This window comes from Armigeres subalbatus, chromosome 2 (assembly GCF_024139115.2).
Source record: "Armigeres subalbatus isolate Guangzhou_Male chromosome 2, GZ_Asu_2, whole genome shotgun sequence".
In the NCBI taxonomy this organism is placed as follows: Eukaryota; Metazoa; Arthropoda; class Insecta; order Diptera; family Culicidae; genus Armigeres; species Armigeres subalbatus.
In genome coordinates, this window is record NC_085140.1 from 271,439,892 (window position 1) to 271,467,004 (window position 27,113).

Below are 27,113 nucleotides of genomic sequence, written 5' to 3' on the forward strand. Positions count from 1 at the left end.
TTCCAAAGAATTTTCGTAGATTTTCTCAATTGAAAATCCTAAAACTTCTTTCGATACTCATAAGAATTCTACGTTAAATCCCGGAGATTTTTCTTTTTAAATTTCACCCCAATAAAACTTCGAAGAGCTTTCCGTAAAATATAAGAAGAATTTCCCGTGGAAAATCTTAAGAATCAAACGACGGATTCAAAGAATATCCTTCTAAATTCCAAAAGATTTCCTATTAATATTCTGAATAAATGTCCATGAAAACTTAGTTAAATTTCCCAAGAAAATTTTAATAGATATTCCGGAATATTTCGCGTGGAATTTCAGAAAATTTCTCAAGAATTTTTGTAAAGTCTTTTGCAAATTTTGAGCAATTTTCTGAGGAAATTCCAGATTTTTCCATGGAAAATTCCAAGATTGGCACAGTAACCATCGAACTTATATAATCGTAGTATCTGTCCCAAATGAAAAAACATCAAAAGGAGAAAATGAGGAATTAAAATCAAGCATACATGTCCCATCTTGAAAATGACCGCATATGAGTCCATATGAGACCGCAGAGGACTCATATGCGGTCATTTTTCATCTGGACAAATCGGCTTTATATTTTTTCGACTTTTCTTGAACAAACATTCCTGGACACAATTATCACTTGATTATCTTAAGAGCTTCCAATTGTGCTTTGTTTGGTAACGCGACACAATTTATTGTGAATGCATTTCGATAAGCACACAGTTGTGAGTATAAGTATGCAACTGTATGCTCTTCACATATTAATACTGAAGCTTTATTTCAGTCTCCAAAAAACAGCAGAAGGAATCTGCTTGAAAAACTCTACACGTAACTCTATAATTATAATTTTATCAATAACATTTAAAGGAAACGCTGTCGTAAGCGTCGAAAACAAAACTTATCCAAAGCGAACTAACAGATCTGACGGGCACAAGAAGGCGAGGTGAACAGCGATTTGCGGACCCTTCTGCGGATTTTATGTAAGGCACAGGCCATTACGGCCTTAGTTCGAATTACTAGATACAGTGAGTCCAAAAAGTATTCGTCTAGCTGTGTGTTTTCTAGAAAATGCCACAGATAGAATCTAGTAAGCGAAACAAAATAAAACTATCGACTACATTGTGTAGCAAATTAATCAATTCATCTTTATTATTAAAAATCAAACAGAAAAATAAAACAATAACAAAAACAAAGGTAACAAAACATAACAATTCATTAAATACGGGCTCAAAAAGTATTCGTCTATTCAGGTTTAGCGCGCTTTTGAAACGAAAACAAGAGTTGTAGAATCTTATCTTATCTTATGGATCCTGTACACCTCCGGTGGTGCAAAGGGCCGACTTGAAAGATCTCCATCCTGAGCGATGTTCAGGTCAGATTTCAGTCGACTTCTTTTATTTCTTTATTGAGGCTTCGCCGCCATGAGCCCATGGGTCTGCCTCTGCTGCGATGTCCCGCTGGGTTCCAGTCTAATGCTTGCTTACAGATTTCGTTTCCGCCCCTACGTAGAGTGTGGCCGACCCAGCCCCACTTCCGATCCCGAATTTCTGTTGTTATCGGCCTCTGGTGACAACGACGATGGAGCTCGTTGTTTGAGATCCAGTTGTGAGGCCACCAGGCCCGAATTATATACCGCAGGCATCTGTTAATGAACACCTGCAGCCGTTGAGTGTTCTCCACTGATACACACCAGAGTTGTAGAATGGAATTCAATATTTCGTTGGATTCCCCTGTGTATCTATGACGGGCTGTAATTCTTGTAGCATGGAACTGACCAAATTAGCAGTAACGGGGGACGGAATATTCTTCCATTCTTCTTTCAACACTAATTTCAATTCGTTGTTGTTGGAAATATGACTTTCACGAATTTCACGAAAAGTTTGTCGTCCAGAAGCTTCAAATGGAGTTAAATTAGATTCATATCTGGGCTCTGAGGAGGCGTTTTGAGTTGATTGTGGCATTATAGAGTTGCTACAGCTCAGTACTTTCGGCTGTGTGCTTGAGGTAATTATCACCCCGTAAGATGTATGTTCCCTGTAAGCCCAATTTTTCAGCATTGGCGTTCAAATTTTCTTTCAAAATGCGGATGAACATTTTGTGATACATAATTCCTTCAATAATGTGAAATTTCCCCACACCGGTTGCGCTCAAGCACCTCAGAGACTATGACGGAGCCCCCACCATGCTTTACTGCTCAAAAGAGATTCTGCGGCTGTATCTTAATATTCCTTTTCCTCCATATCATACATCGGCCATTTGATCCAAACATGCTGTACTTGCTTTCGTCAGACAACATGACTTGATTCCGAATGTCATCCTTCTTCCAGCGATATTTTTAGCTGAAATCGAGCTGTTTTTGATAATTGGATGGCTCACTTGAATTTTCTTCCGTGATACTCGCCCATTACACCCATACTTTTCACAGGTATTGCTGTTCGTATTAGTTCAAATCTGAGCCCTTCTTCTCTCCAACTCACTTGCCTATATGGGTGAACTCGTTTTTGAGGATTTTTTTATTTTCCGTACAATAAATCGCTAATCGTTGTCAGATTATCATCGCTGACGACCACTCTGTTATTCGTTTTGGTAGATTTTTGTGGCGCTGATGCGATCAATCACCAATTAAATCAGTACATTCAAAGTTAATTGCCTATATGCCGGGTATTAAGCCACCCGGAGTGGAAATTAATTACTATGTCTGAAACTTGATTATGCATATGTACAACATGTGATAGATTTAGTTCGGAAAAGGTATTGGAGGGTAACCGCCCCTTCGGTGGGGTTTGATCCCAGTTCGCATGACAGGTGCTTTCCCTACTAAGCTACGAAGGACCTCCGTCGTCCACCGCAGCTTAGCGGGTACTGATGAAACCAAATTCCCAGCACCAGGTACCAGCCGATCTCTCGCAATACATTTTCAGAACTAACTCTCTCAAATGTATTTTTTTACACAATGTCAACCAAGTAGGATGAGTATTTAATATTGTCCGGCTCCTACACACTTGCTTCATCAGCAACGGCGCTCAATGAAGTAGGGTTGTGTGAGGTTGTGCCAGTTTGGTCGTCAGATCCCAACACGACCACACAAGCGAACAGAGATCGCCACTCGAGATCAGTACATTCAAAGTTAATTGCCTATATGCCGGGTATTAAGCCGCGGGTGGAAATTAATTACTATGTCTGAAACTTGATTATGCATATGTACAACATGTGATAGATTTAGATTCGGAAGGTATAGTAATTAATTTTCACTCCGGGTAACATTCAGATTAATTCTGAATATAATCTTGGTAACATCTCTTAAATTTCCAGTAAAGTGATTGAAACGATCTCTCTTCGCTTGTGTGGTCGTGTTGGGATCTGACGACCAAACTGGCACAACCTCACACAACCCTACTTCATTGAGCGCCGTTGCTGATGAAGCAAGTGTGTAGGAGCCGGACAATATTAAATACTCATCCTACTTGGTTGACATTGTGTACAAAAATACATTTGAGAGAGTTAGTTCTGAAAATGTATTGCGAGAGATCGGCTGGTACCTGGTGCTGGGAATTTGGTTTCATCAGTACCCGCTAAGCTGCAGTGGACGACGGAGGTCCTTCGTAGCTTAGTAGGGAAAGCACCTGTCATGCGAACTGGGGTCGTGGGATCAAACCCCACCGAAGGGCGGTTACCCTCAATACCTTTTCCGAACTAAATCTATCACATGTTGTACATATGCATAATCAAGTTTCAGACATAGTAATTAATTTCCACTCCGGGTGGCTTAATACCCGGCATATAGGCAATTAACTTTGAATGTACTGATCTCGAGTGGCGATCTCTCTTCGCTTGTGTGGTCGTGTTGGGATCTGACGACCAAACTGGCACAACCTCACACAACCCTACTTCATTGAGCGCCGTTGCTGATGAAGCAAGTGTGTAGGAGCCGGACAATATTAAATACTCATCCTACTTGGTTGACATTGTGTACAAAAATACATTTGAGAGAGTTAGTTCTGAAAATGTATTGCGAGAGATCGGCTGGTACCTGGTGCTGGGAATTTGGTTTCATCAGTACCCGCTAAGCTGCGGTGGACGACGGAGGTCCTTCGTAGCTTAGTAGGGAAAGCACCTGTCATGCGAACTGGGGTCGTGGGATCAAACCCCACCGAAGGGGCGGTTACCCTCCAATACCTTTTCCGAACTAAATCTATCACATGTTGTACATATGCATAATCAAGTTTCAGACATAGTCACCAATTAAATGTTTGAATTCTTGCTACCCTTGGTCTACCCACATTTCTTGCAAAGTCATAAGTCAACTTACACTAATTATGCAGGCGTAGAATAAGTTTTTTTTTTCATTTGGACTCATCTTTTTACTTTTCCCACCCATGGTGCTTCTATTTTCCGCGTCAAGTTCAAACAAAACAAAAACATTATTTGATCTGTCATTGAATATTGACAACAATGTTGCTAGACATCACTAGAATGTGTTAATGTAACTACATGCGAATAAAACTATTATATTCGTGTTTTACTCGATTATTTTCTGAATAGACGAATACTTTTTGAGCGAGCTAAATTGACGAAATTTAGATATTCTCTACATACCAGAAAAAGTAATTGAAATTTCTATTTGTTTTTGAATAATAATCATGTGTTAATCAGTTTTCTACCAAATTTAGAAAAAAGTGTTTTGATTTCACTTCTATCGCGCCTAAGTTTTACATTTTACTAAAGAATATGCAGCTAGACGAATACTTTTTGGACCCACTGTACAATAACGACAAATCGCCAGACCAGCGTGCTGCAATGTAGCGTGGCCTCCAAAACATTTTTCATATTGAATCTTTAACTTGCATATCATTAAATGCATATCCACATTTAATTTTTAAACATTTAAATAAATTGAAATAATTTCGAAGATTGGCGCTAGGAGTCGTGCTTATGCGATGTGATAGTGATACTGGTGCTCAAATTAAACGCTTTGATAGGATGAGGCTGAAGCACGTGAATGCATGCACTATTTTATTTCTCTGCTTTTGCTCCTAACCGATACAGTTCCATTGAACCAGAGAAGGAACATGCTGCACATGTTGACGCGATATAACATTCTGGCAAGTTTATTTTTCTCAATTCAGATACAGAATTGTGAATGCTTGCTTTATAACTTGGCGCATTGTTGATGTTTACATCAAATGGATTGATCACTGACGAATCTGAATTTATTATTAAAGGGCTTATCAACTATTTGACAATTCGCAGGGTAACAAGGCGTGTCTTATAAAGTTAGTTGAGGGGCTTCATGGTCAATGAAGAATTTATAAAAAGTGCCTACAAAGGAAATGCTTCCGTTGAGAGGTTATGGGAGATGATAATGATTTTGTTCGTGCGGACTGCTGCATAAGTGCAAGTCTCAAACAGTTTTATAATTTCTCATTAATTCAATAAACATCATCACCTAATTGTATGACTGCACTGATTTTGTATCTTTATTTAATTTGTCTGTATCGCTTTCTCTAGTCTCTATGCGGGACTGCCTATCCCTGACCGGCAGTGCATAATATTCGCAAAATTCATCCCATAACCAGTGTGGGAAGTGCGCTTCTATAGAGACATGCTGTCTTTCATCATGATGCGAATGTTTTTTTACTATGTGGTTTTACACTTTTTTTTTATTTTTTATAGTTATTAGATTTGTATCTGTTTGTTAAAACACGAACACGATTTTGACTCATTTAGGCTTCGAGTTCCAGTGCAACACCGATCTTGTGTCCGCCAGTGTTGAAGCTCTTGCCATCGATCATCGTAGACAGGGTCAGGGTGACACCTATAATAAGAGAAAGATCAAGTAAAACAAATAATTATTAACAAAATAATAACGGATATGAAAAAAAACTGATAAAATGTAAAAAAAAGAGCTAACGAAACATCCGTATAGCAAAAACTAACTAGGAGAGAAATGATAACTTTCAAAAGAATTAAAACACCGATAGGGCACATGATAACAGGCAAAGTGGGGCGTTAAAAGTTTGTCCTGAACAAAGAACCAAAACTCTGTCAAATATATTGCACGTACCGTCGCGCAGCTTCTGCTGGTAGCCCAGACCGATTTGGCTCTGGTTGTTGACCTTGGCGCGGACGCTGGCATCCTTGTCCAGATCGTACTTGGCACCGAGTCCGAACTTGGTGGCATTGGAACCGGAGGCCCACGACAGCTGGACGGCAGTTTCCAGACGGTCGTTGCATCGCTGATAGATCAGACCACCGAATTCGCGGCCATCGTTGCTGTAAGTGGAAGAAATATAGTCATTAGTTTTTACCCAGTTTTTGACAACTCATTAGATGTGTTACAAACTGCGATTTGTGTTGACATGGAAGTGATATTTGTGGGGTTTACTAGTGAAAAAGGAGAACCCGGGGCAAGAAGGCTACCTAAAGCATTTTAAACTATTATAATGGGGAGAAGCCCATACGGCATAATGCCGTTTGGCATAACGATTTAAATGTCTAAAGGACATTTGGCATAAAGACCATTTGGCATAATTTGTTGGGTATCTCGACTCGAGGCCATTAAGCATAATCCTTGAGAAAATGTTTAAATAGAATGGGCAATACGACCTCTTGGCACAAAAAAGGGTAATCGTACGAATATATGATTTCCGTTTTTAGAAGTACGTATTTACCTAGAATAAGGCAAAAGAGTATATGACTCCTTTTTTTAAACTGTGCATTTTCCCGGAGAAAGTCAAAAGAGTAGATGACTGCTTTAAAAGTACGATTTGCCCGGAATAAGGCACAAAAGTAGATGCTATTTTTAAAAGTACGCATTTGGCCGGAAAAAGGCAAAAGAGTAAATGACCCCCCCCCCTTCTTCAAAAGTACGCCTTTTCCGGACAGAATACTAAATGACCCATTTTTCTAAATAACGCGAAAGTCGAAGTGTATATGATTTCTTTTCTACGCATACGATCAGAATAAGATGAATGAGCTGATGATTCCATCTTTATAGCACTCGATTTCTCCTTATAACGAGAAAGCATGCATGCATTCGGTTGGAAGAATTCTAATGAGTAGATCATTCCCCCATTCGAAGCACGCATTTGAAAAAATAAACTTTAAACGATCACATTTTTCAGGAATAAAGCAAATTAGCACATTATTTCTTCATTTAAATCTATTTAAATTAAAATTTACCCGGAATTAGGCGAAAAAGTAAATCACTCCTTAAAACAGGCATATGCCCAGAATAAGGCAATAATACAGATATAAATTGAGTTTCTTCCTAGAGTTTTTTTCTTATATTTTTTATATATTTTTTGTTCTAGAAAGGTACTGTTTGAGCTTCTTAATTTGGCACCTAGCTTTGAGTTTCGTAAAATTGCTCGCAAAAATGTGCCCAACTGTATTTGCTATCTTGTATATGCCATTTCTGGGCAAGTCTCGAGCGGTCATCGGAAAGCCCTCTGGAAGATCCGAAACATCCGTAAGAGTGGCAATTCCAAAAATTTCGTCAGAGCTTCGCGATTGTTTCGTAATAATTTATCCCAGCTCCAGGCACCCCCTAGTTTTTTTTTTAAATTTTAACGGTAACAATAATAATTTTCATATTGATGTGAATTAACTTCAACTTTAATTTTAACACAGAAACAGTTACAAAAACAAAGTTAAATTTAGGATACTTCCACAGAAAAGGTAAAAAAATAAAGATGTTCGGTGTTTTTGAAAAATAAGATGATGAATAAGGCTGGGCTCGATTCCCGGTTCGGTTAAAAAAGTTTTCTCGAAATTTGATTTTCTGTTCTCAAAAAAATAGAAGTTTTTTTTACCCGTAATGCTGGGTAGACACATTTACGTGGTGTGTTACGGGGTAAGATCTACCACGGTTACATTGCCAGCTACAGGCAAATCCTGACCCAACGAATACCTTCCTCATTATCACTCCGTGGTACTTATGAGGGTGTCGCTAAGTCGGTGGCCTCTCGTTAAGTAAGTACTACATCAACACTTCCTTCCTCTCCCTAGTTAAGGTGAAAATGGGCGTGGCCAGGAGTAGTAATCCTCATGCTTTTGTTATTTTTGTTTAAGACTGGAATCAAGGAGAACTCCCCTTCTTGATTTCTGATAGCATTCTAGATAAGGAACTCAAAAGTAAAACATGAGTATCACTAGTGTCCAATCTACGAATTACACCGTAACAATGCTAATGCTAATGCTAAAAAAAGTAGACGTTTTTGAAAAGCTTCTGAGAATTGGGAATCTTAGGAATTAAAGCATTGAGTGAGCGTTGAGTGATCCCAAGAAACGTAAGTTTATTGATAGGTAGTGAGTGCTAGTAATGGACCCCTTAAGGACGGAAATTTACTTCAATCGCTTCGCTAGAGTCAGACTCATGACATATTGTCATTCTGTAGCACCAGATGACTAGTAACAGTTATCAGCTATGCGTTTCGTACATAAAACATGGTAAAACATTAATTTTTACTACTAAAATAAGTATTTTAAAATAATGTAGCCATATTGCCTATTATGGCCACCCCCGGGACCATAATACGCAACATTGAGTTTGTTTACATACGTATTATGGTTTCCCCCATTTGATTTACATGTTCCTGTTACCTATTATGAACCCCCCCTTGTGTGCTAGTAATGGACCCTCTTACGTATTTACTTTTGCAAATTAGTTAATATAGCTTAATTTTAGTATCCCAAGCAGGGAATCAATATTCGAGCAACGCCTAACAATATACTCTTTGTCATCAACAGAGTTTGTTATTGACAAACGCACCTAGCGACAAACCTTTATCAAAACCCGAACACAATATGACAAGAATCATTTCAGTACATTCAAAGTTAATTGCCTATATGCATATGTACAACATGTGATAGATTTAGTTCGGAAAAGGTATTGGAGGGTAACCGCCCCTTCGGTGGGGTTTGATCCCACGACCCCAGTTCGCATGACAGGTGCTTTCCCTACTAAGCTACGAAGGACCTCCGTCGTCCGCACCGGTGCTGATTCATTCCCAGCACCAGGTACCAGCCGAGGTCTCGTAGCAGTAGGGAAAGCACCTGTCATGCGAACTGGGGTCGTGGGATCAAACCCCACCGAAGGGGCGGTTACCTCCAATACCTTTTCCGAACTAAATCTATCACATGTTGTACATATGCATAATCAAGTTTCAGACATAGTAATTAATTTCCACTCCGGGTGGCTTAATACCCGGCATATAGGCAATTAACTTTGAATGTACTGATCTCGAGTGGCGATCTCTCTTCGCTTGTGTGGTCGTGTTGGGATCTGACGACCAAACTGGCACAACCTCACACAACCCTACTTCATTGAGCGCCGTTGCTGATGAAGCAAGTGTGTAGGAGCCGGACAATACTAAATACTCATCCTACTTGGTTGACATGATGTGTACAAAAATACATTTGAGAGAGATAGTTCTGAAAATGTATTGCGAGAGATCGGCTGGTACCTGGTGCTGGGAATTTGGTTTCATCAGTACCCGCTAAGCTGCGGTGGACGACGGAGGTCCTTCGTAGCTTAGTAGGGAAAGCACCTGTCATGCGAACTGGGGTCGTGGGATCAAACCCCACCGAAGGGGCGGTTACCCTCCAATACCTTTTCCGAACTAAATCTATCACATGTTGTACATATGCATAATCAAGTTTCAGACAAGAATCATTTGCCTTGCATGCTCTGATATTTCCGAGAATACGATGCTAATTTTGTAAGGAGTGTCACTATTTTACAAGGGTTACCGCTTAGAATGGCCATGTTGCCCCACTTTCCCCTACCTTCACCAGAAGAAAGCCGGTTTGCTGAATTTGTTCTAAAACTGTTTTTTTGTTGAGAGAATATTATGCTGATTTGATTTTGAAGAAATTTTAACGACATTACGATAATCATATTGGATCATTACACAATGCTGAAATAGCTGCAAAGGTAAGGTGCTCATTTAGTATAAATTTACAATATTGATTAAATTATTTGCGGAAGAGTGAATTATTTACTCGTACAAACACCATGTCTGAAAATGCAGCACGTGTCAGTTTTGCTGTTGGTGAAATTTTGTCAAAACAGTTGAAACCATTCCAATTTCAAGAACGGATAATTTGTTAAGGAATGCATATCGGCTGTTCTGGACATCGCCTGCCCTAAGAAAAAGCCTTCTTCGGTAGAATGTTTGTCGCGGAATACGGTAAAGATTAAAAGTTCTCACATAAGATTTGAAAACTACGTAAAAGACGCCTGCCACAGACTCTATATTCCTGATGTGAAAAACATGGCACAGAATTGTATATCGTCTTCCAATCACAGAGGAATTGGCAGCTTTGTTATGATCTGTATAAAAGAGCTTGGACTCTCCTTTAAAAACTGGCCTTACATTTGATGTCGCTGGCATCGGAAATGATGGCAAAGAACACTGTCATTATGATATTTCTAAGAAAGGAGAAGAATGACTAGCGTAGATTTGCTGTATTAGCGGGAAATTCTTTGACTTAGCCGTGGTACAATGCTTAAAAAGTTTAATTTTCTTCGACAAGAAATCGCACTATCTTTAACAGATAAATAAATAAAGATAATCAATGGTCGAGCTGAATGATCCTGAATAGGTGAATAAATAGCTTTAGTAGATATCACCAAACATCTTGATTACTTGAATATAAAGCAGCAAGGCAAGGATATACACGTCGAACTTTTATTTTCCAACATTAATACTTTTAAAACAAAATTAATAGTTTGGCACAGTAGGTTACTGAAAACTGATACATTTCCCTCATCTTGTTGAAAACAGTTCATGGTGAAAACAGTTTACTTGAGTTTTCTAGCCTATTCGCTGTTTTGAGAACTCACTAACAAATCACTTTAATAAAGATTAAAAAAAAACTCACTAACAAAGCTTCCATTTTCTCAATACCGTTTACTGTTATGAACAATGTGCTTAAAATGTTTCAAATGGATATTATTAACCTCCAATGTAAAAACAAGCTTACATATGTACGTAATTAGTTTACGGCCTCTATGAACTCTGGGGCTACTATGGAGTTTTCGAAAACTGCTAAATATGTCGATGTTTCAATTTTAAAGAAAACTCGCGCTGCATTCCTCTCTAATAGTATGTCAATATGGACGCCAAGTTTGTCACAAGAAACCTCGTCGGTAGTACCGTTTCCTTTTGCCCATAAGGACGTGATGCATTTTATAGAACCTGTCCCAAACTTCATAGAACTGGCTCTGGCCAATTACGAAACAGAAAATTATGATGTCGTTAACATGTTATGTTATGTTTAAAAATCAATTTTCACTATATCGATGAACTTAAGTGGACAATTCCAAAACATCAGCAGAGCGATTTTTTTTTTCGTAACAATCCATTCTGAGAAATTAATAATAAAAGTCTTCTTGAATTCTGAAGGACTTTTTATTATTGATAAGAAAATTATTTTGAGCTATCAGTGGAATGTTTTTACTTGTCATCCACCACTTGATTGTACCTTTGACAAATATGTGTTTCGACCTCATAATTATGTATTTCGACGACATAATCCACCCATATGAATGAAAGCGAAAATTAGCAAAGCTGTGGGATGAACTTTTGGAATTGACCATTTTCACTGATACATTCCTGATCTCCTGGAGGACGTTTTTGTTGACATTCAGACGTCATAGAAAATTCCAACTATTGATTGCACAATTACTTCCCCGCTATGGACGGAAAAATGTGGAGCTCTGGGATAAACTTATGAAATTAATCATTTTAGCGGATGTCCCAAATTTCCCGGAGAACCGTTTTGTAATCATTGGCGAATAAAGAGGACTTTTGCTGTCGATTACAGACGTAACATGCCGTTAACAATGTTTTCTAGAAAATCGAATGTGTCACAAATGACTTTCACTATGGAATCCAATATTATAAATCACCGTTACTACGTGAATGCTAACAAAACTGTTAGCTCTGGGATCATCTTTTAGGATTAACCTATTTTACGGATGTTTTGGGTTTTCTGAGGACCGTATTGTGGTTATTTCGGGTCACAAAAGACTTTCACTATTGATTGCATAATCAATTCGCTGATACAAACAGTTTCGAAAATTTGCTTCGAGATGAACTTTTGAAATTGGTCACTTTTACGGATGTTTCGGATTTCCCGGAGGGCCGTTTGTGGTAATCTCAGAAGATTTGAACAATTTATTGCTTATCGGCATATCGATATGATTGGTTATGAAGAAATGGTGAAGCTCTGGGATGTATTTTTGAAATTCTCTGATAGTCAAGCAGCATTGAACGCCTTGAAATCAGCGACATGCACGTCTAAGCTTGTTTGGGAATGAACCTGTATTGGGTTCCCGGTCAATGTGGCATTGAAGGCAACGAACAAGCTGATATGCTGGCAAGACTTGGATCATCTCGACAATTTATAGGTCCGGAACCATTTTGTGGTGTATCTGCGTGTGCTCTAGAATGGAACTCAAATCCTGGGAACACTAAAAAATAGAGGACATTTGAAAAAACACCTTAATTGCGAGGCAGTCAAGGCGTTTTATTAAACCCAACGTATTTAGTAATCGCAAAATTGTAGATCTTCCAAAAAAAGATCTAAGTACTTACGCAGGTCTTATAACAGGCCATTGTCCGAGTCGATATCACTTGGAGCTGTTAGGAAAACTTCAAGATGATGTATGTCGTTTCTGTGGCATACATGTTGAGGACTCGGCACATCTTTTATGTCATTTTCCGGCAATTAAAAAATGGTTACAGGTCTTTAACATGGGGCTGATAGAACCCTCTGAAGTTTGGAGAACAAATCCCAATACTTTACTACCGTTCATGGGTTCATCAGAACCATAATACCGAATTGGGGCAACGCTGTAAGGCAAGGCGATGCGATTGTTCTACATGGCAATAATGCGTCAAAGCATATCAAATGGGGCATATATCACAACAGATCTAACAAATACCCAACAAGGAAAAACATGAAATTGGCCACTTTTCCGTATACTCTGGATCTTTCGGAGGACCGTTTACGAAATAATGCGAATCTCTGGGATGAACTTTTGGAATTGATCATTTTTACGGATGTTCCGAACCTTCCGAAGCACTGTTTTGAGAGCATTTGATCTCAGAGCAGTACTTTTGCTATTGATCACATACACAATTCGCCGGTATGAATAGTTTCGAAAAAATCGCGAAGCTCTGGGATGATTTTTTGAAACTGGTTATTTTATGGATTTTCCGGAATATCCGGATGACCGTTCCTGGGGCATTTAGAGGCCACTGAAGAATTCAGTATTGATTTCACCCACAATATGCCAGAATAGATGGTAACCAAAAAATCGCGAAGCTCTGGGATGAACTTTTAGAATTGACCACTTTTACGGATGTTCCGAATTTTCCAGAGGGCTTTCCGATGACAACTCGAGGGATAAATTTGCCCAGAAATGGCATATACAAGATAGCAAATACAGTTGGGATCATCAGAGCACATTTTTGCCAGCAATTTTATGTTTCATAAAAACACGAGACTCGAAAATTAGGTGCCAAATTGAGAAACTCAAACAGTACCTTTCTAGTAAAGGTTCCCCGGGGACTAGAGGGGATAATTTAGATGGATTACCTTATGGGCTTGTTCTAGAAACCTACAGCTTTCGTTTGGTGCTTAAAGATCGAAAATCGGTTGAAATTCGAGTTTTTGTGATCGTGATGAAATCTTGGGTCCAAATGGTCCCCAATGCACAATATGTAACTTTTTTCTAATGCATTAGGAAGTTTAATAGACTGTTATCAAGACTGGGCTCTCCATGTGATACACAATACCTGCAAAAGCCTCAATTAAGCTTAAGCTATGTTGCTCACTAGGTTACTGCTGGCCTGGGTTCGTATTGTGATCATACTGCAATATTCTCTTCCCACAGTAATTTAGTGTTTTTTCTACAGTCACAGTTATAAATCGAACAAATAATGGATGCTCAGCACGTAGGTACATAGATGTTTCCCAAATAAATGAAAACTACTATCGAAGCGTCCGCCTTTTCCGTACATCCGTTAATTGGCCCTAGCATGCTTCAACATTTTTTCAAAGCATTTTCATACTTGTCGCAACCTAGCGATAACTTTCCGATTCTGTTATTTCCCATTTGCTTCTATTTTTTAATGATAGTCTCCGGTCTTTGAATTTCAATTAAGCCGACTGTCTGTTATTTAAAGTGTTTAAGGTAAATGTCAACTGATGTTACTTGTATTGTTTTTTTTTCAGTTTACTGGTCATCCTAAAACTTTGCTCAAACAAATTAGGTTCTGTCTCAATTCCCAAATTAAACTTTAATAAAACTCAAGTTAGTCGTACACTCTTTATCATAATGGTAAATATTTGTCTAGACAGCCTAAGGTTTATGTCTAAATCGCAACTGAATGTCTAGATTAGTTTTGCAAATGCTTGACGATTAGACATAGCGCTCGTAGTGTCTCATCAGAAAACAGCAGGGTTGCCCCTCTATTTTTTGTGTTTTATCTTATCGTAAGACGCCGAAAGTAAATACTCCATTAGATGAGAAACCCGTGATGCCGATTACATAAAGTTGTAACACCATCCAACTCAAACGCCACTAAGTACTTACACGTTAGTATGCAGAACAAAGTCACCGGTCGAGTAGCCGAGGGCGAAGTTGTTGGCGGTGACCTTGGACTTCTGCGAGTCAAATGCAACCTGGTAACCGGCCAGCCATCCCTGGTAGTTGAACACACCGGATGCGTTCACCAGTGGTCCAGCGAGATCGACGTTGACGTCGGCATCGACTCGGACCTTATCGTGCGAGTAGGCAGTCTTAAAGCGTCCGGTCTTGCTTCTGTAGGACAAAGTGAGAACATTAGCATTGTCGATCTTTCGGCGGTACTTGTAGGTGACGCTGTAGCCAAGCTTGACACTATCGTACCCGGTTTGTGGAGCGAACGATCCGTCGAAGGACAACTTCAAACCCTTGACGAGCTGATTCTCGACGGAAACCTCCGAAGTTAGAGTGTTGTCAGTGTTCCACTTCTCGGAGAAGTTCAGACCATATTCCTTGACTTTGTACTTGGTCTCCAGGGAGCCGAATACTTTTCCATTGTCCTGGTTTGACGAACCGCTGGTGTTGAACTCGACGCCAGAGTTGGTCTTGGTCTTCACATCCAGCTTCCACAGACCGAAGTGATAGCCCTTGTTGAAGACATCGCGGGCCTGCTTGCCGAGATCTGCGTACGCTGGTGGGGCCATCTGGAATGTAACAATGTCACGAATTTTGTTAGTTTGTTTGGTATTCAAAAGCGGATGTACTTTTACGGAGAGCCAAATAATATAGTTTTGTTATCCGAAGTAAGTATTGTATATTTTTGTATTTATGTCACGTTCAAGGAATGTAATTGTCGCTGAAAAATGCCAAAAACAAGCAACAAAAGAGAATAGCGATAACTCTTTTCCTCATCTGCAGAGGATAAATACATTGTTGCGTTCCATTTTATTTGGAACAAACATGGAGAGGTAATTGTTGTGAACTTTTCACATTGATAACTGATACTTATTTAACCAAAAACATCATCAAAAACCGACTACTTCTTAAAATTCTCTGCAGGCGATCATTGTCCTATTCTGTTGCAGTTTGGGACAAACGCTTATTGCGAGTTGAGTTTGTCGCAACATTTACAAGAGAGGACAATGTTGTTGTCATTGGCAATAGTGCTGTCCAATGAGCAGCTCAAAGTTGTTCCCGTCCTGCTCGTTATTTTGTGTCAACAAATGGGCAGGAGCAGGACAGGGAGAAACTTCGAGCTACTTCAAGCTCTCATTGAACAGCACTAATGTTGTTATTTTACATTTCCTGGTCACTTTCAATTTATCAAAAAATGTTCACCGATTTTTATTTTAGTACCTCATGAATCAAGGTTGTAAATTTCAATAACTTTTGATGGAACTGTTTTAATAGCAAAGACAAATAGTTGTACAGTTATAGGTACACACCATGACGATGCCTAGATATATTATAGCATCGGAGACAGTTTTCGATTATGTTGAGACTGGTTTAACAATATCTCTTGAGATCCAATCCTGGTCATGCCGGCGGTTGCATGTGAATTTTTGTCTGGGAGATATTTCTAGACAGATGATTTCAGGGCAATGACCTTGCCTACGTCAAAATTTGTTTTCCCTCGCATTAAAACTATTAATAGTAAGCCGAGTAATATGTAGGTACAGCCACATCCACATCCACATCACATTGAAACTCTTATCGACAACGCCATCTAATCAAGCTTAGCAAAATAATAGTAAACAATTGACCCATCCTCATTCAGTCCTACATTAGTTGAACTTCATAGCGTTCTAGGCAGATTAGTAGTTGTTGTATCTTGCACCGTTCCCGCACCAAATCTAAAAATATAAAAATCTGTGTATGTAAATAAACTAAAAGTTCAAAGGCAGCTCACGTTGTCAGTTGCATACATTCTAAAGCCAAGCCTAGAAGTAATACACAACCAAACACCTCAGAGATAGTGAGAAGCATATGCAATGCATGGGTTGATCGTGCAGGAACACTGATGATCTCGTATGATCGCGACGCGCTGTTACCATGATCAGTGTACGTACATTGCTCTCTTGGAAACTAGTGACGTTGCCAGTTTTTTAAATTATACTCAATTAAGTTGAAAACCGGAATGGGGGACTATCGAAGTTGGATTTTTCTCGCAATCCGTACGTTAAACCTAACTTCGCTAGTGGCGCGCTAGTCTAATTAGGACCTAATTAGACTAGCGCACTACTAGCGAAGTTAGGTTTAACGTACGGATTGCGAGAAAAATCCAACTGCGATAGTCCTCCATTTAGGTTTTCAACTTAACTAGCGATTTTTTTTTCACGGGTAGAAGTACATAAAAACTATCACACAAGGTTTTGTTAGAATACAGACAAAATTGTATGGCAAATTACGGAATGTCGTCCCGCGGAATATGTATTCCGCGGAATGACATTAGCATAGCATAGCAGCAGCATAGCATAGCATAGTTACGGTGTACTTCGTAGATTGGACACTAGTGATACTCATGTTTTTCTTTTGAAATCCTTATCCAGATTGCTATCAGAAATCAAGGTGAGCGTGGTCCTTGATTTCAATCTAGGATAAAAATCACAAAAGCATGAGGATTACTACTCCTGGCCACGCCCATCTTCACCGTAACTTGGGAGGGGAAGGAAGTGTTGATGTAGTACTTACTTAACGAGAGGCCCCCGACTCAGCGACACCCTCATAAGTACTACGGAGTTGTATATTGGGGAAGGTATTCGTTGGGTCAGGATTTGCCTGTAGCTGGCAATATGACCGTGGTAGATCTTACACCGTAACACACCACGCAAAGGTGTCTACCCGGCGTTAAGGGGTATGTATTCCGCGGAATGACATTTCCCGAAAAGACATATTTTGCAGAAAAATAAATGAACAATTATTTTGATATAACAGTAATATCCCGAATGTATCACCTGCCTGGTGAACTCTAAGGAGATCAATAATAAGAAAATGTGACAAATCGATTTTGTTTTATTTTCCATTCTTTAATTTGTTTCACAAATATGAATCAGTCAACGGCGAGACGAGCCAGCCTCGGGCTGAAAGTATGTGCTGAAAGTCTCGATAATAAAGACAAAAAAATCAGTCAATGCCTTGGAAAGGCAAAATAAAGGCGGTGAATGTTGTAAACGCAATCTAATAATGTAATAATGTGAACACATGTTTTTTTTTTCATTTTTTGACAAATTTGGGGTAATGATATTTCGGGATAATGGGCTATTCGGGGCAATAGCCTTTCGGGGTACTGGCGATCGGGGTGTTGACACTCGGAGCAGTGTCATATAATCCTTGGATCAGCCATTTAGTGCTGCAAAACGCTACATCAATGTACGACTCGGCTCATGAGCCCCAAAGATAGGTTCGTTTAGCAGAACAACATTTAGCCTAGCTAACGCTTCTAGCAAGATACTCTAACGTTGGTGAGGTTATCCCAGTCAACTGCACAAGCGTTCGAGTCTCCAGCTATGACCACTTGTTTAAAAAACTGCTATACTGTTCAAATTTTCACCTTGGAAGAGCATTACAGCTGCAGAAATATATTCCAAGGACATTCGCTATGACGCTATGGGACAAGATAATGTCCTGGTGTATCAACCTGGTGTATCAGTGTACCAACCGCAAGTTTTTATTGCCACCATGTTTCCTATTTGACTACGCTTCGGCAGACTTCAATGCGAATTGACAGTCAAGGATCTCGGAGTTTTGATCCACTCGAAAATGACATTCAAGGATTATGTAGCATATATCGTTTCGAAGACATCTTCACAAGCTTTCTGTTGCTGTCGCTTTACCAAGAAATTCCGGGATGTGTACTGTCTGAAAACACTGTTTTGTGCAACCGTTCGTCCAATGTTGGAGTACTCGTCAATTTTCTCCGTATTACCAAAACGAAGTTAAGCGCACCAAAGCACCCCAGTAACATTTTGATTTTATAATGGTTTTAAGGCACTTTTGTAGAGTAAATAATGGTCTTCAAGAACGTTATAAAACTAAAAATGTTACTTGGGCACCTAACTTTTAGGAACACCTTTTTTTTGCCGCAGCAACCTTCTCTGTTTTCTGTTTTGATTCTTTGATTCCACAGTGTAAAAATAGGGTCTCATTTCTACTGTGTCAACCGTTAACCCTTTATAAGGCAGTGGCAATTATATTGCCACCAACAAATTATATATTTTTCTATTTATCAACAAAATCTCTACTTATTATCTCCCATGTAGTGGCTTCATTTGCTTCCTAGTAACACAGCAGATGAAATTTAAGCCATACAGGGCTGGTAGCGACCAATGCCGCTCAAAATAGTGACTTTAGTGACCAAAGCTGGCGAAAAAGGGACCAAATAGTGACTTTCAGTTGCAGAAAAAGGGACCAAATAGTGACTTTTAGTTTCAGTTGCAAGTTTGATGAGACGAATTCAAGCGGAAAACTTTCACTCACCACAATCTCATAACGAACTCAGAAGAGAAACGAAAACCGTGCAAGCTAACTTTTATCTACTCAGTTACTAAGGGAACATCCACAAATTACGTAACGCTTAGAGGGGGGAGGGGGGGTTGACCAAAGTGTGACAATCCATACAAAAATTTTCAATTTCCTCCAAAAAACGCAGATTTTTCGACTTGCTGTGCATATTCATGAATGGTTTTTGCTATGGAATTCGACAGCGCATGTAATCTCAAAATTGGGGAGTCTTAATCCCCTTTAAATGATATCTACTCAATAATTTTTTTTTGCGAGCGAACCCTTCATTACATCTATATCTGCAAAAAAATATTCGCTTTAGCACAATTTATATTTTCTTCAATTTTCTCGCCAATTTTATGTGTAACTAATGAGAGATCAAGGACAACAACTAAAAATACATATATCCTGATATTGTAATGGAATGTATGAATTTTTATCAGTAAAAACAATTTAGCATACTTATGGCTTTGTGCTGTGAAAAAAATGTAGCATTTGGTCATTGTTGGGAGAAGTTGTTCAAATTTTTCGTGGCCACTAAAAAAATCTTCAGGAGGGACAAAACACAGTAAATAATAGAGTAAATAAGATTGTCAATCCAAAAAATAACTCGCCACATAACGATCATTTGTCTAGAGGATTTATTAGAAAAATACGCTCAAGTCTCCCAAGGGGTCAAGTCTCTCAAGGAATCAAGTCTCCCCACCTTCCCTTTCTGTAGAAAGTCTGATAGTTAAAAACATCCAAATAGGCAAGTCTCCTGCTTGCATGACCATATACCAATTTATAAATTCTGACGTAAAACACCTTCAATTAGCTACTGGTGAAATGCCAATAAGAGCAGCGAGTAAAATGGCTGGCGAGGTTTCAGAGCAATAATTTTCCCAAGATCCGTAATTTCATTTCCACCATGAACAAAGCATCATCCGACGGATACATAAAGCTTCATTCATAAATCTTAGTCAATAGTTTCAAAATAGTTGAAAATAGTGACTTTTTGCGAGAAAAAGTGACTTTAGTGACTTGAGGTCGAAAAAAGAGACTTTTTAGTGACTTGCCCGCAAAAAGTGACCAAGTCACTAAAAAGTGACCCGCTACCAGGCCTGGCATAGAAAAATTGAAATGTCAATTTTATAACAGTTTTCTTACGAACAAATCGTAAGTTTCGAGTGGAAGAATTTATAATTCGTTAAAAAAACGACAAACATATATTTTTTCCCATTGGTATTAATTATTTTGAATCTCCTGTGTTAGATTATTATGTGATTAGCGTGAAAAAAAGCTTTACCTTTCTGTATGTTTGGTTTTTGGATTTTTGACGAAATTGTGTTTTTTTTCCCAAGGGAACAAAAGCGTAAATTTTTTTTTTTCACTTAATGCGTTTTCCGACTAGGACTCTTCACCAAAAAAAGTAATGTGCCTTGATTTGACTGGTTTTACGTAAAACCCAATTTTTAAAAATCTTTTATTTATTTTGTTGTTGCCTGTTTTCCCGCTTGCCGGGCAGTGGCAACTATATTGCTACCAATTTTTCAATGTTTCTGAACTGTTTAATGTATAACAAACATACATTAAACAAGTTCAATACCATCTCAACATTGTGTCCTATTGTTGTTTTTGTTATATTATTGTTTAGATTCGTCTGCCTTATAAAGGGTTAATCCATATTGGCTTGGGATTAGCTACCCATTCTCAATGTACACGTTTCGGGAGCCAAATATTTAAAGTCAATAACGGTGCCAACCGCGTCCTTACGATCATATAGGAAGGGAAGGATTGTTAGTCCGACTCTCGTTGCTACTAGAGACCGAGTATACCTCTGCATCTCCACGATTGTCTTGGGATAGGATATCGTTTTAGTTACAAAGGATAATTTATCTGGATTCACTTTGGTAAGCGATGTGATCTATGGGATGGGAAATAACACTAATACGCTGTTTCGCGACGAGTTAAAGTTAAAACATGCACGCCCGGTGGCATATAAAAACTGAGGAGATTCGCGTTTTGGACGACCGAACGGCTCTGTACTCACTTGTTCGATGGCTACAGCAAACTATTGAAGATCGCGCTTGTTTCGACCGGAGCAAAGCGCAATACATGCGCATGAGCCACCGAACACAAGATAGATATTTTATATCTTTCCCGACGACTAAAACACGCACTGCACTTACTTGTTCGATTGCTACTGCAAACTATTCAAACTACTGATCGCGCGTCTACTGGAGAAACAAGACTGGACAGAGACAAACATTCACTTTCTGATTTATTTACTCACCCGCGCAAAGCAGAACAAAATTACGGCGATCGGCCGATCGTTTTGCTTTCCGCACAAAGCAAAACCAAATTTGGACGACCGGTCGATCCGCTTACTGGAGAAACACGACTGCACCGCATTAAAATTCAATTCAAACACGAAAATACACTTGAAAATGTAAATTTTCGCTGCATAGGCAAAATTATTATAAGATTTTAAGTTTATAAATAAGGTTTCGACACAAAACTGATTAAAATACTGGTAAAAAATTATTTGAATATTAAATATGTTTGTACTGATACAAATCTGATACAATTCTTTCAATTTATCATAGAACATTTTTGTCTAAAACCACTCTCTATAGGGCAATATGGACATTATCTGCACTAAGCAACATATTAGGCACTAAGTCAACTACATATGATGATTTTTGGAGCTTTTCAGCGCTTTTCGGAATGATTTCATTAGGTGACCCATATTGCCCCGATCACCCCTATGCTTGATTGAATCTTAAAGGGAATCTTGTCTCTACCACAGTTGGCAATACCACCCCATGCCGACATTTTTTTAATCTTCTTCAATCGATTATATTGCATTTCAACCTCATCGAGATATTAGTGTGGGTAGACTATTAGGCATATAAAATCATTCGTAAACCTGACCTGCCCTAATTCCGCGCATCGCTTAATACCGTGATTTTCAACAAAAATCAGAACCTGGCTATCATCTTCTTCTTCTTCGATGGCTCTACATCCCAACTGGAACTTGGCCTGATTTCAGTATTCGCATTTCTTCAGTTATTAATTGAAAGCTTTTCTATGCCCGCCATTGCATGAGTATGTATCTTGTGTGGCAAGTACAATGGATACATTATGCCCAGGGTGTCGAGAGAGTTTCCAATACGAAAACATCCTAGACCGAACCGAGAATCGAACTCGCCGTCTCCGGATTGGCAATCCTACGCCTTTGCTCGCAAGGCTACTGGAGACCGGGCTATCATGGACATCGTATTATTTGGTGAAATGTTCAAACATAATAATGTGGGTCAAGGTATCACTTTAAAAAAAAAAAGATGGTATGGAACATTAAAATAAGTAATACAGTCAAACCTCCGTGAGGCGATATTGAAGGGACCATCGACTTATAGAAATATCGAGATGTGGAATAGGAAATCTTTTAAAAGGTGTTTGAAGGGACCATCACAGTATTAGCATTAGCGGTAGAAGCGGTAGCCACTACACCACCGAGCTCGTCACTTTGAAGGGACCATCACAGTAACTCAGAAAATATTTTTAATATGGGATAATTTGTTTCCATGAGTCGATATCGAGTCATAGAACATCAACTCATGGAGGTTTCTGGCTGTAAACGGCGTTTTTCAGTTTCATTACCCGTTATCGTTATTGGCGATCTTGCCCCATATGGCTCACTTTCGCATATGTGTGGAAAATTATACCATTACATTTGTTCCAATCAATCGATCTTCTTGTATTGTAAAAATCCAGCAATGTAGCAATCATAATAGTATATAACTCAAAAGTAAATAGCATAATCTTATTATTGGTTATCTAAAAATCTATCAAATTATTTAAAAATGAGACATACAGGTTTAGTTTGATGTCAAATGAAGTCACCCCACCACGAGTCGATATTGAAGGGATCATTGAGAAGCAGAACAGAAAATCATTGGAAAGCTGTTCTAAGAGACCAATAAATATATTGAATTGCTTTGCCAAATCTGTTCACATCTAAATGTAATTATTTTTCTTATTGTTTTTTTCTTTGGTCTAATATAATATATTAAAGTACAGCAACAGTTCGCTAACTGGGTGCTTTTGAATTGGGCGTTCGCTAACTAGGCCAAAGCCCAGTTAAAAAGCGGTTATCCGCAAAAAAAAACAAAAACAAAGGCTAAGCTGCGAGGGGAGTCGAAATGGTAAATTATTCTCGTTCTAAGTAAAACACCGATCATAACAATGTAAAAAATCGGAAACTACTGAACCGATCGGCGTAAAAAGCGGCGCTCGTTAACTGATTTTAACTGATGCCCAGTTAGCGAATGGTTACTGTATTGTACTAATCAGTGGCGTAGCCAGTAAATTGGTCTGGAGGGGGTTTTCTGAACATTTTTTTTCGACAAAAAAAAATTCTTCTAAAAATTTTGTTTCTGGGGGGGGGGGGGTTTATGTCCAAAACCACCCCCGTGGCTACGCCACTGTAATTGATTATCGTATTCAATAAAATTTTGAATATTTTAATATTTGTAAATTTATTTTTCCTTCATGAATATTTTCTACTGTCACTCGAAATTTATATTTCTGTCGTAATAGGGCACGGCACGGACTGCTTTGTCTCTTTTTCGCTGCAAAGAAATTTGAAAACAACAAGGCCAGTAAACGTCAAATTTCATTAAGAACGAAAGAGAAAGAGATTCTTCCGTGCAGTGCCCTATTGATACACTTGTGTAATAATTGGAAACGGGGTCCAAGTAGATCTTCCTCCAAAAACCTCATTTAAAATTTTCCCCAATATTATCTCGCTTAACTTTTCAAAAGGACCTAAGTCACATTTTTTCATGAATTAATTTGAATAGTGCAACCAACAGACCAATAAGAAAGCTTTTAATTGCAGTACTCAAATTAATTAATGAAAAAAATGTTACTTAGGTCCTTTTGAAAAGTTAAGCGCGATTTGTTCGTAGTATGATTGTCCTCTATGATTTATTATATCTATTGTACAAACAGATGAGCAATTTAATATAAGTGCAAAAAAACGGAATCCTTCTAAGCAGCCCTCACCTGCAAACTATAAACACAGACAAACAGACATAACACTTTTCAAATTGCCATCGTTCACTGATTGATCGGTCAATTCAAATAATCATTAGTTGACCAATCGATCACTGGTGGCGCGCGCATCGGATTTGCTCTAGTTTGACGTTTGCTCACTACCGCCATCTGGTTCGTGATTTGCCCAACTAACTGAAATCAACAGATGTCGTTAGTGTTTGAACGACGATGAATTTTATGAGTGAATGTTCAATGTGTTATGTCTGTTTGTCTGTGCTATAAATGTTTCCTTTGAAGACAAGCTTTTTTTTCTCGCACAGACGTGTAAAATAAGTTAAAATGCATCACTAGCACCGGTTCCCCTAGAATATGTAGTTAGTTTAATAGAATTTATCATGGAGTTTATTCCCCTGAATCCGTTTATTCTTGTACATACCCGTTTGCAAAAGTTGATAAGAAATTCATAATTTTTCTTTGGATTTAAATTGGGTGGTTTCAACAACGCGCTTCATTTGAGTCATCTATGATGAACACTTGATTTTTTAAACTCATTATCATTTACATGTTGAGAATCCAAATATTTACTTACGAATTAAGACTTTATTATGACGCAACATTTTCAGAGTAAATAAAATTTTACAGTTTCTTGCAAAAATCCGGTATGACGTATGCTATTACCCAGAGTAGACTCATTTGGACGGCACCTCCTATTCCCGTCCCATCGTTTATTATTTCGGCCGCATGCCAACCAAATACTCCCTATCCCTACATCAAAATTTATCCTATCCAAATGATTTTTTATATCGTTAATATTTACCTGAGTTCATACGCATCATGAGGCGATATAGGCACAGCAGACACACATGCCCAATCGTCTGTATATGTGGAACATCAGAAGTGACAGTCCGCTAACCCGAGAGGAGTAGCCAATCCACAACCCGAAGTTGATATGATACCGACCGGCAAATGGCATGATTTGCTTTAGAAAACAGCACCAATTAATGATGAACATCTACCCAGACTTGCCGTATCATCCAACACATTTTCATTTGGAATTGCTTTAGACTTAAAATACTTGCACCAGATGAGATACGTTGTACAAACAATTATGTAATAAGTGCTATCCTCGTGAGCTATTTTCCCCTGGACATTAGATATATCTACATTGCAACGAGGTAGTAGATTTGAGAGAATCTCTCCATCAGCGAGATAAGATTTTTTTTTTCTTTGTAGGTGAGTAACCGGCATATGAACAAATTTTAATTCAATTTCTGGACCATTTTATGGTAAAAAAAATGTGGAAGTTATAAAGATAAGTTAGCTCTTCCTTCAAAGTTTCACATGATGACGGTGAGTCGCAGTTGTAGTCAATTAGGTTTGCAGCCATATTGATTTTCCTTCTCGACTCGACAACGTTCTTTCAACATTCCCGGCAACATTACATTATCGTTGGGCAACAATTGTAGTAAACCGCAAAATGGAATTTAATCAAAGTAATCAGTTGATAACAGCGACGTGACTTGCCCACTTTTACTGCAATTTGCACGATGCGTGACGTGATTTCCTTTGGCACCATTTTGCCCATCGGAGGAGGCTGTTATTGATCGGTTATGTAACCTAGTTTTGCCGACGCACAGAATTAGGGCAAATCCTTAAGTTTATTCGTTGATTTCGTGTCCACAAGTACTGGCAAATAAAATAATACGGGACCTTTGACCAAATTATCAACGCCTTTTGTTGAATCTGTCTGCATATGAAAATATAACGGGATCGACCGAATAATGTGCGATACATCTTCGGGACTCCCATGATGAAATTATAATCCACTTCATAATTTTCTTGGAACCACCCACATCGTTGCCACCCGGTTTTTGATCACATAAAGCACTGTTGAATCTACTTACTTTTTGAATAGAAGTTTTATTTAGCTAAACTCTGTTTAGAAGGAACACAAAAATATTCTTTTTCTTCACTGAACCAGCGAAAATGCCACACTGCTGGGATGAGGATGCGCGCACAAGAACTTCGACGGAACTTTCAAGACTGGCAGAGAGAAAGCGTGTGAAGTGATTTTTTCGTGGTGAGTTTTAATCTTGTGTACGTGCGACACGATGATACAACTACAAGCAACGTTTACCACATGACATTTGCGTCACGTCAAGTCAATGATTTCGATACAAGGTTTGGTCTACGCGCGAGCATCATTATTCTCGCTTAACTTTTCAAAAGGACGTATTCAATAGCTTTCATGTTGTTCTGTTGATTGCAGTACTCAAATTAATTCATGAAAAAAATGTTACATAGGTCTTTTTGATAAATTATGCGAGTATTGGCGTTTTGATGTTGCATGAATACACTGCCAAAAATATTGTCAGATTCTCTGGATGTGATACACTGCGCGGCGTTTGTAATGTTCCCAAATGGGTACTTGCACAAAACTTCACGCGGCGAATGACTGTCGAAAGGTACGGCCGCGCCAAACGATACACCGCAATGCTATTCACCCATAAGAATCAAGTAAACGGGGTGCAGAAAGCGCGGCGGTACCTTTCCTGAAGGGTTCGCCGCGTGCAATTTTGACAAAATCAGACAATATCTATATAAGATATATGTGTCGCCGTTATAAATTTTTGCAATAGCTCCATCCTAATATAATCGATATAGAACCACACATAAATTAAATAATTAGGGGTATACACTTAACGGCGTAGGTTGCTGCGTATCTGATTATAGAAATGTTTCACACTCAATCACTAGGGACATATTTCAAATCGCCTATGAAACATTTCCATAAACAGATACACAGCAACCTACGCCGTTAACTGAATCCCCCTATTGCTAATTCGAGACCACACATAAAGTTTATTTGGACATATATTTGATTAGTACACACTTAAATCCAGAATTACAGCTCGGTAATATTTTTTACTGATTTTATCCTGTAAAAGTAATTTTAAACCGAGAGATCAGTAAAGTATGAAGAATTAACCGATGTCTGTAAACATTTTTGCCGACCTCTCAGCATCAT

At 38.6% G+C, this 27,113-nt stretch overlaps 1 protein-coding gene across 1 annotated transcript; it reads right to left on the reverse strand.

Annotated features, from left to right (window-relative positions):
* Positions 1-5,450: 5,450 nt before the first annotated feature.
* Positions 5,451-26,149, reverse strand: LOC134212241 (voltage-dependent anion-selective channel-like). Its single transcript, XM_062689906.1, has 5 exons — positions 25,990-26,149; positions 14,927-15,246; positions 14,612-14,839; positions 6,065-6,273; positions 5,451-5,815 (listed from the first exon to the last, which is right to left on the reverse strand). The coding sequence occupies exons 2-5, from the start codon at positions 15,244-15,246 to the stop codon at positions 5,724-5,726; spliced, it is 849 nt and encodes a 282-aa protein (XP_062545890.1). The 5' UTR covers positions 25,990-26,149; the 3' UTR covers positions 5,451-5,723.
* Between the last annotated feature and the right edge of the window lie 964 nt (positions 26,150-27,113).

Coding starts and splice junctions, on each gene's coding strand:
- LOC134212241 (XM_062689906.1), bottom strand. CDS start 15,246: ATGGCCCCACCAGCGTACGCAGATCTCGGCAAGCAGGCCCGCGATGTC. Junction 14,840..14,926: donor TCGTTCGCTCCACAAACCGG/GTACGATAGTGT, acceptor TTTGTCCTACAG/AAGCAAGACCGGACGCTTTA. Junction 5,816..6,064: donor CCAGCAGAAGCTGCGCGACG/GTACGTGCAATA, acceptor CTCTTATTATAG/GTGTCACCCTGACCCTGTCT.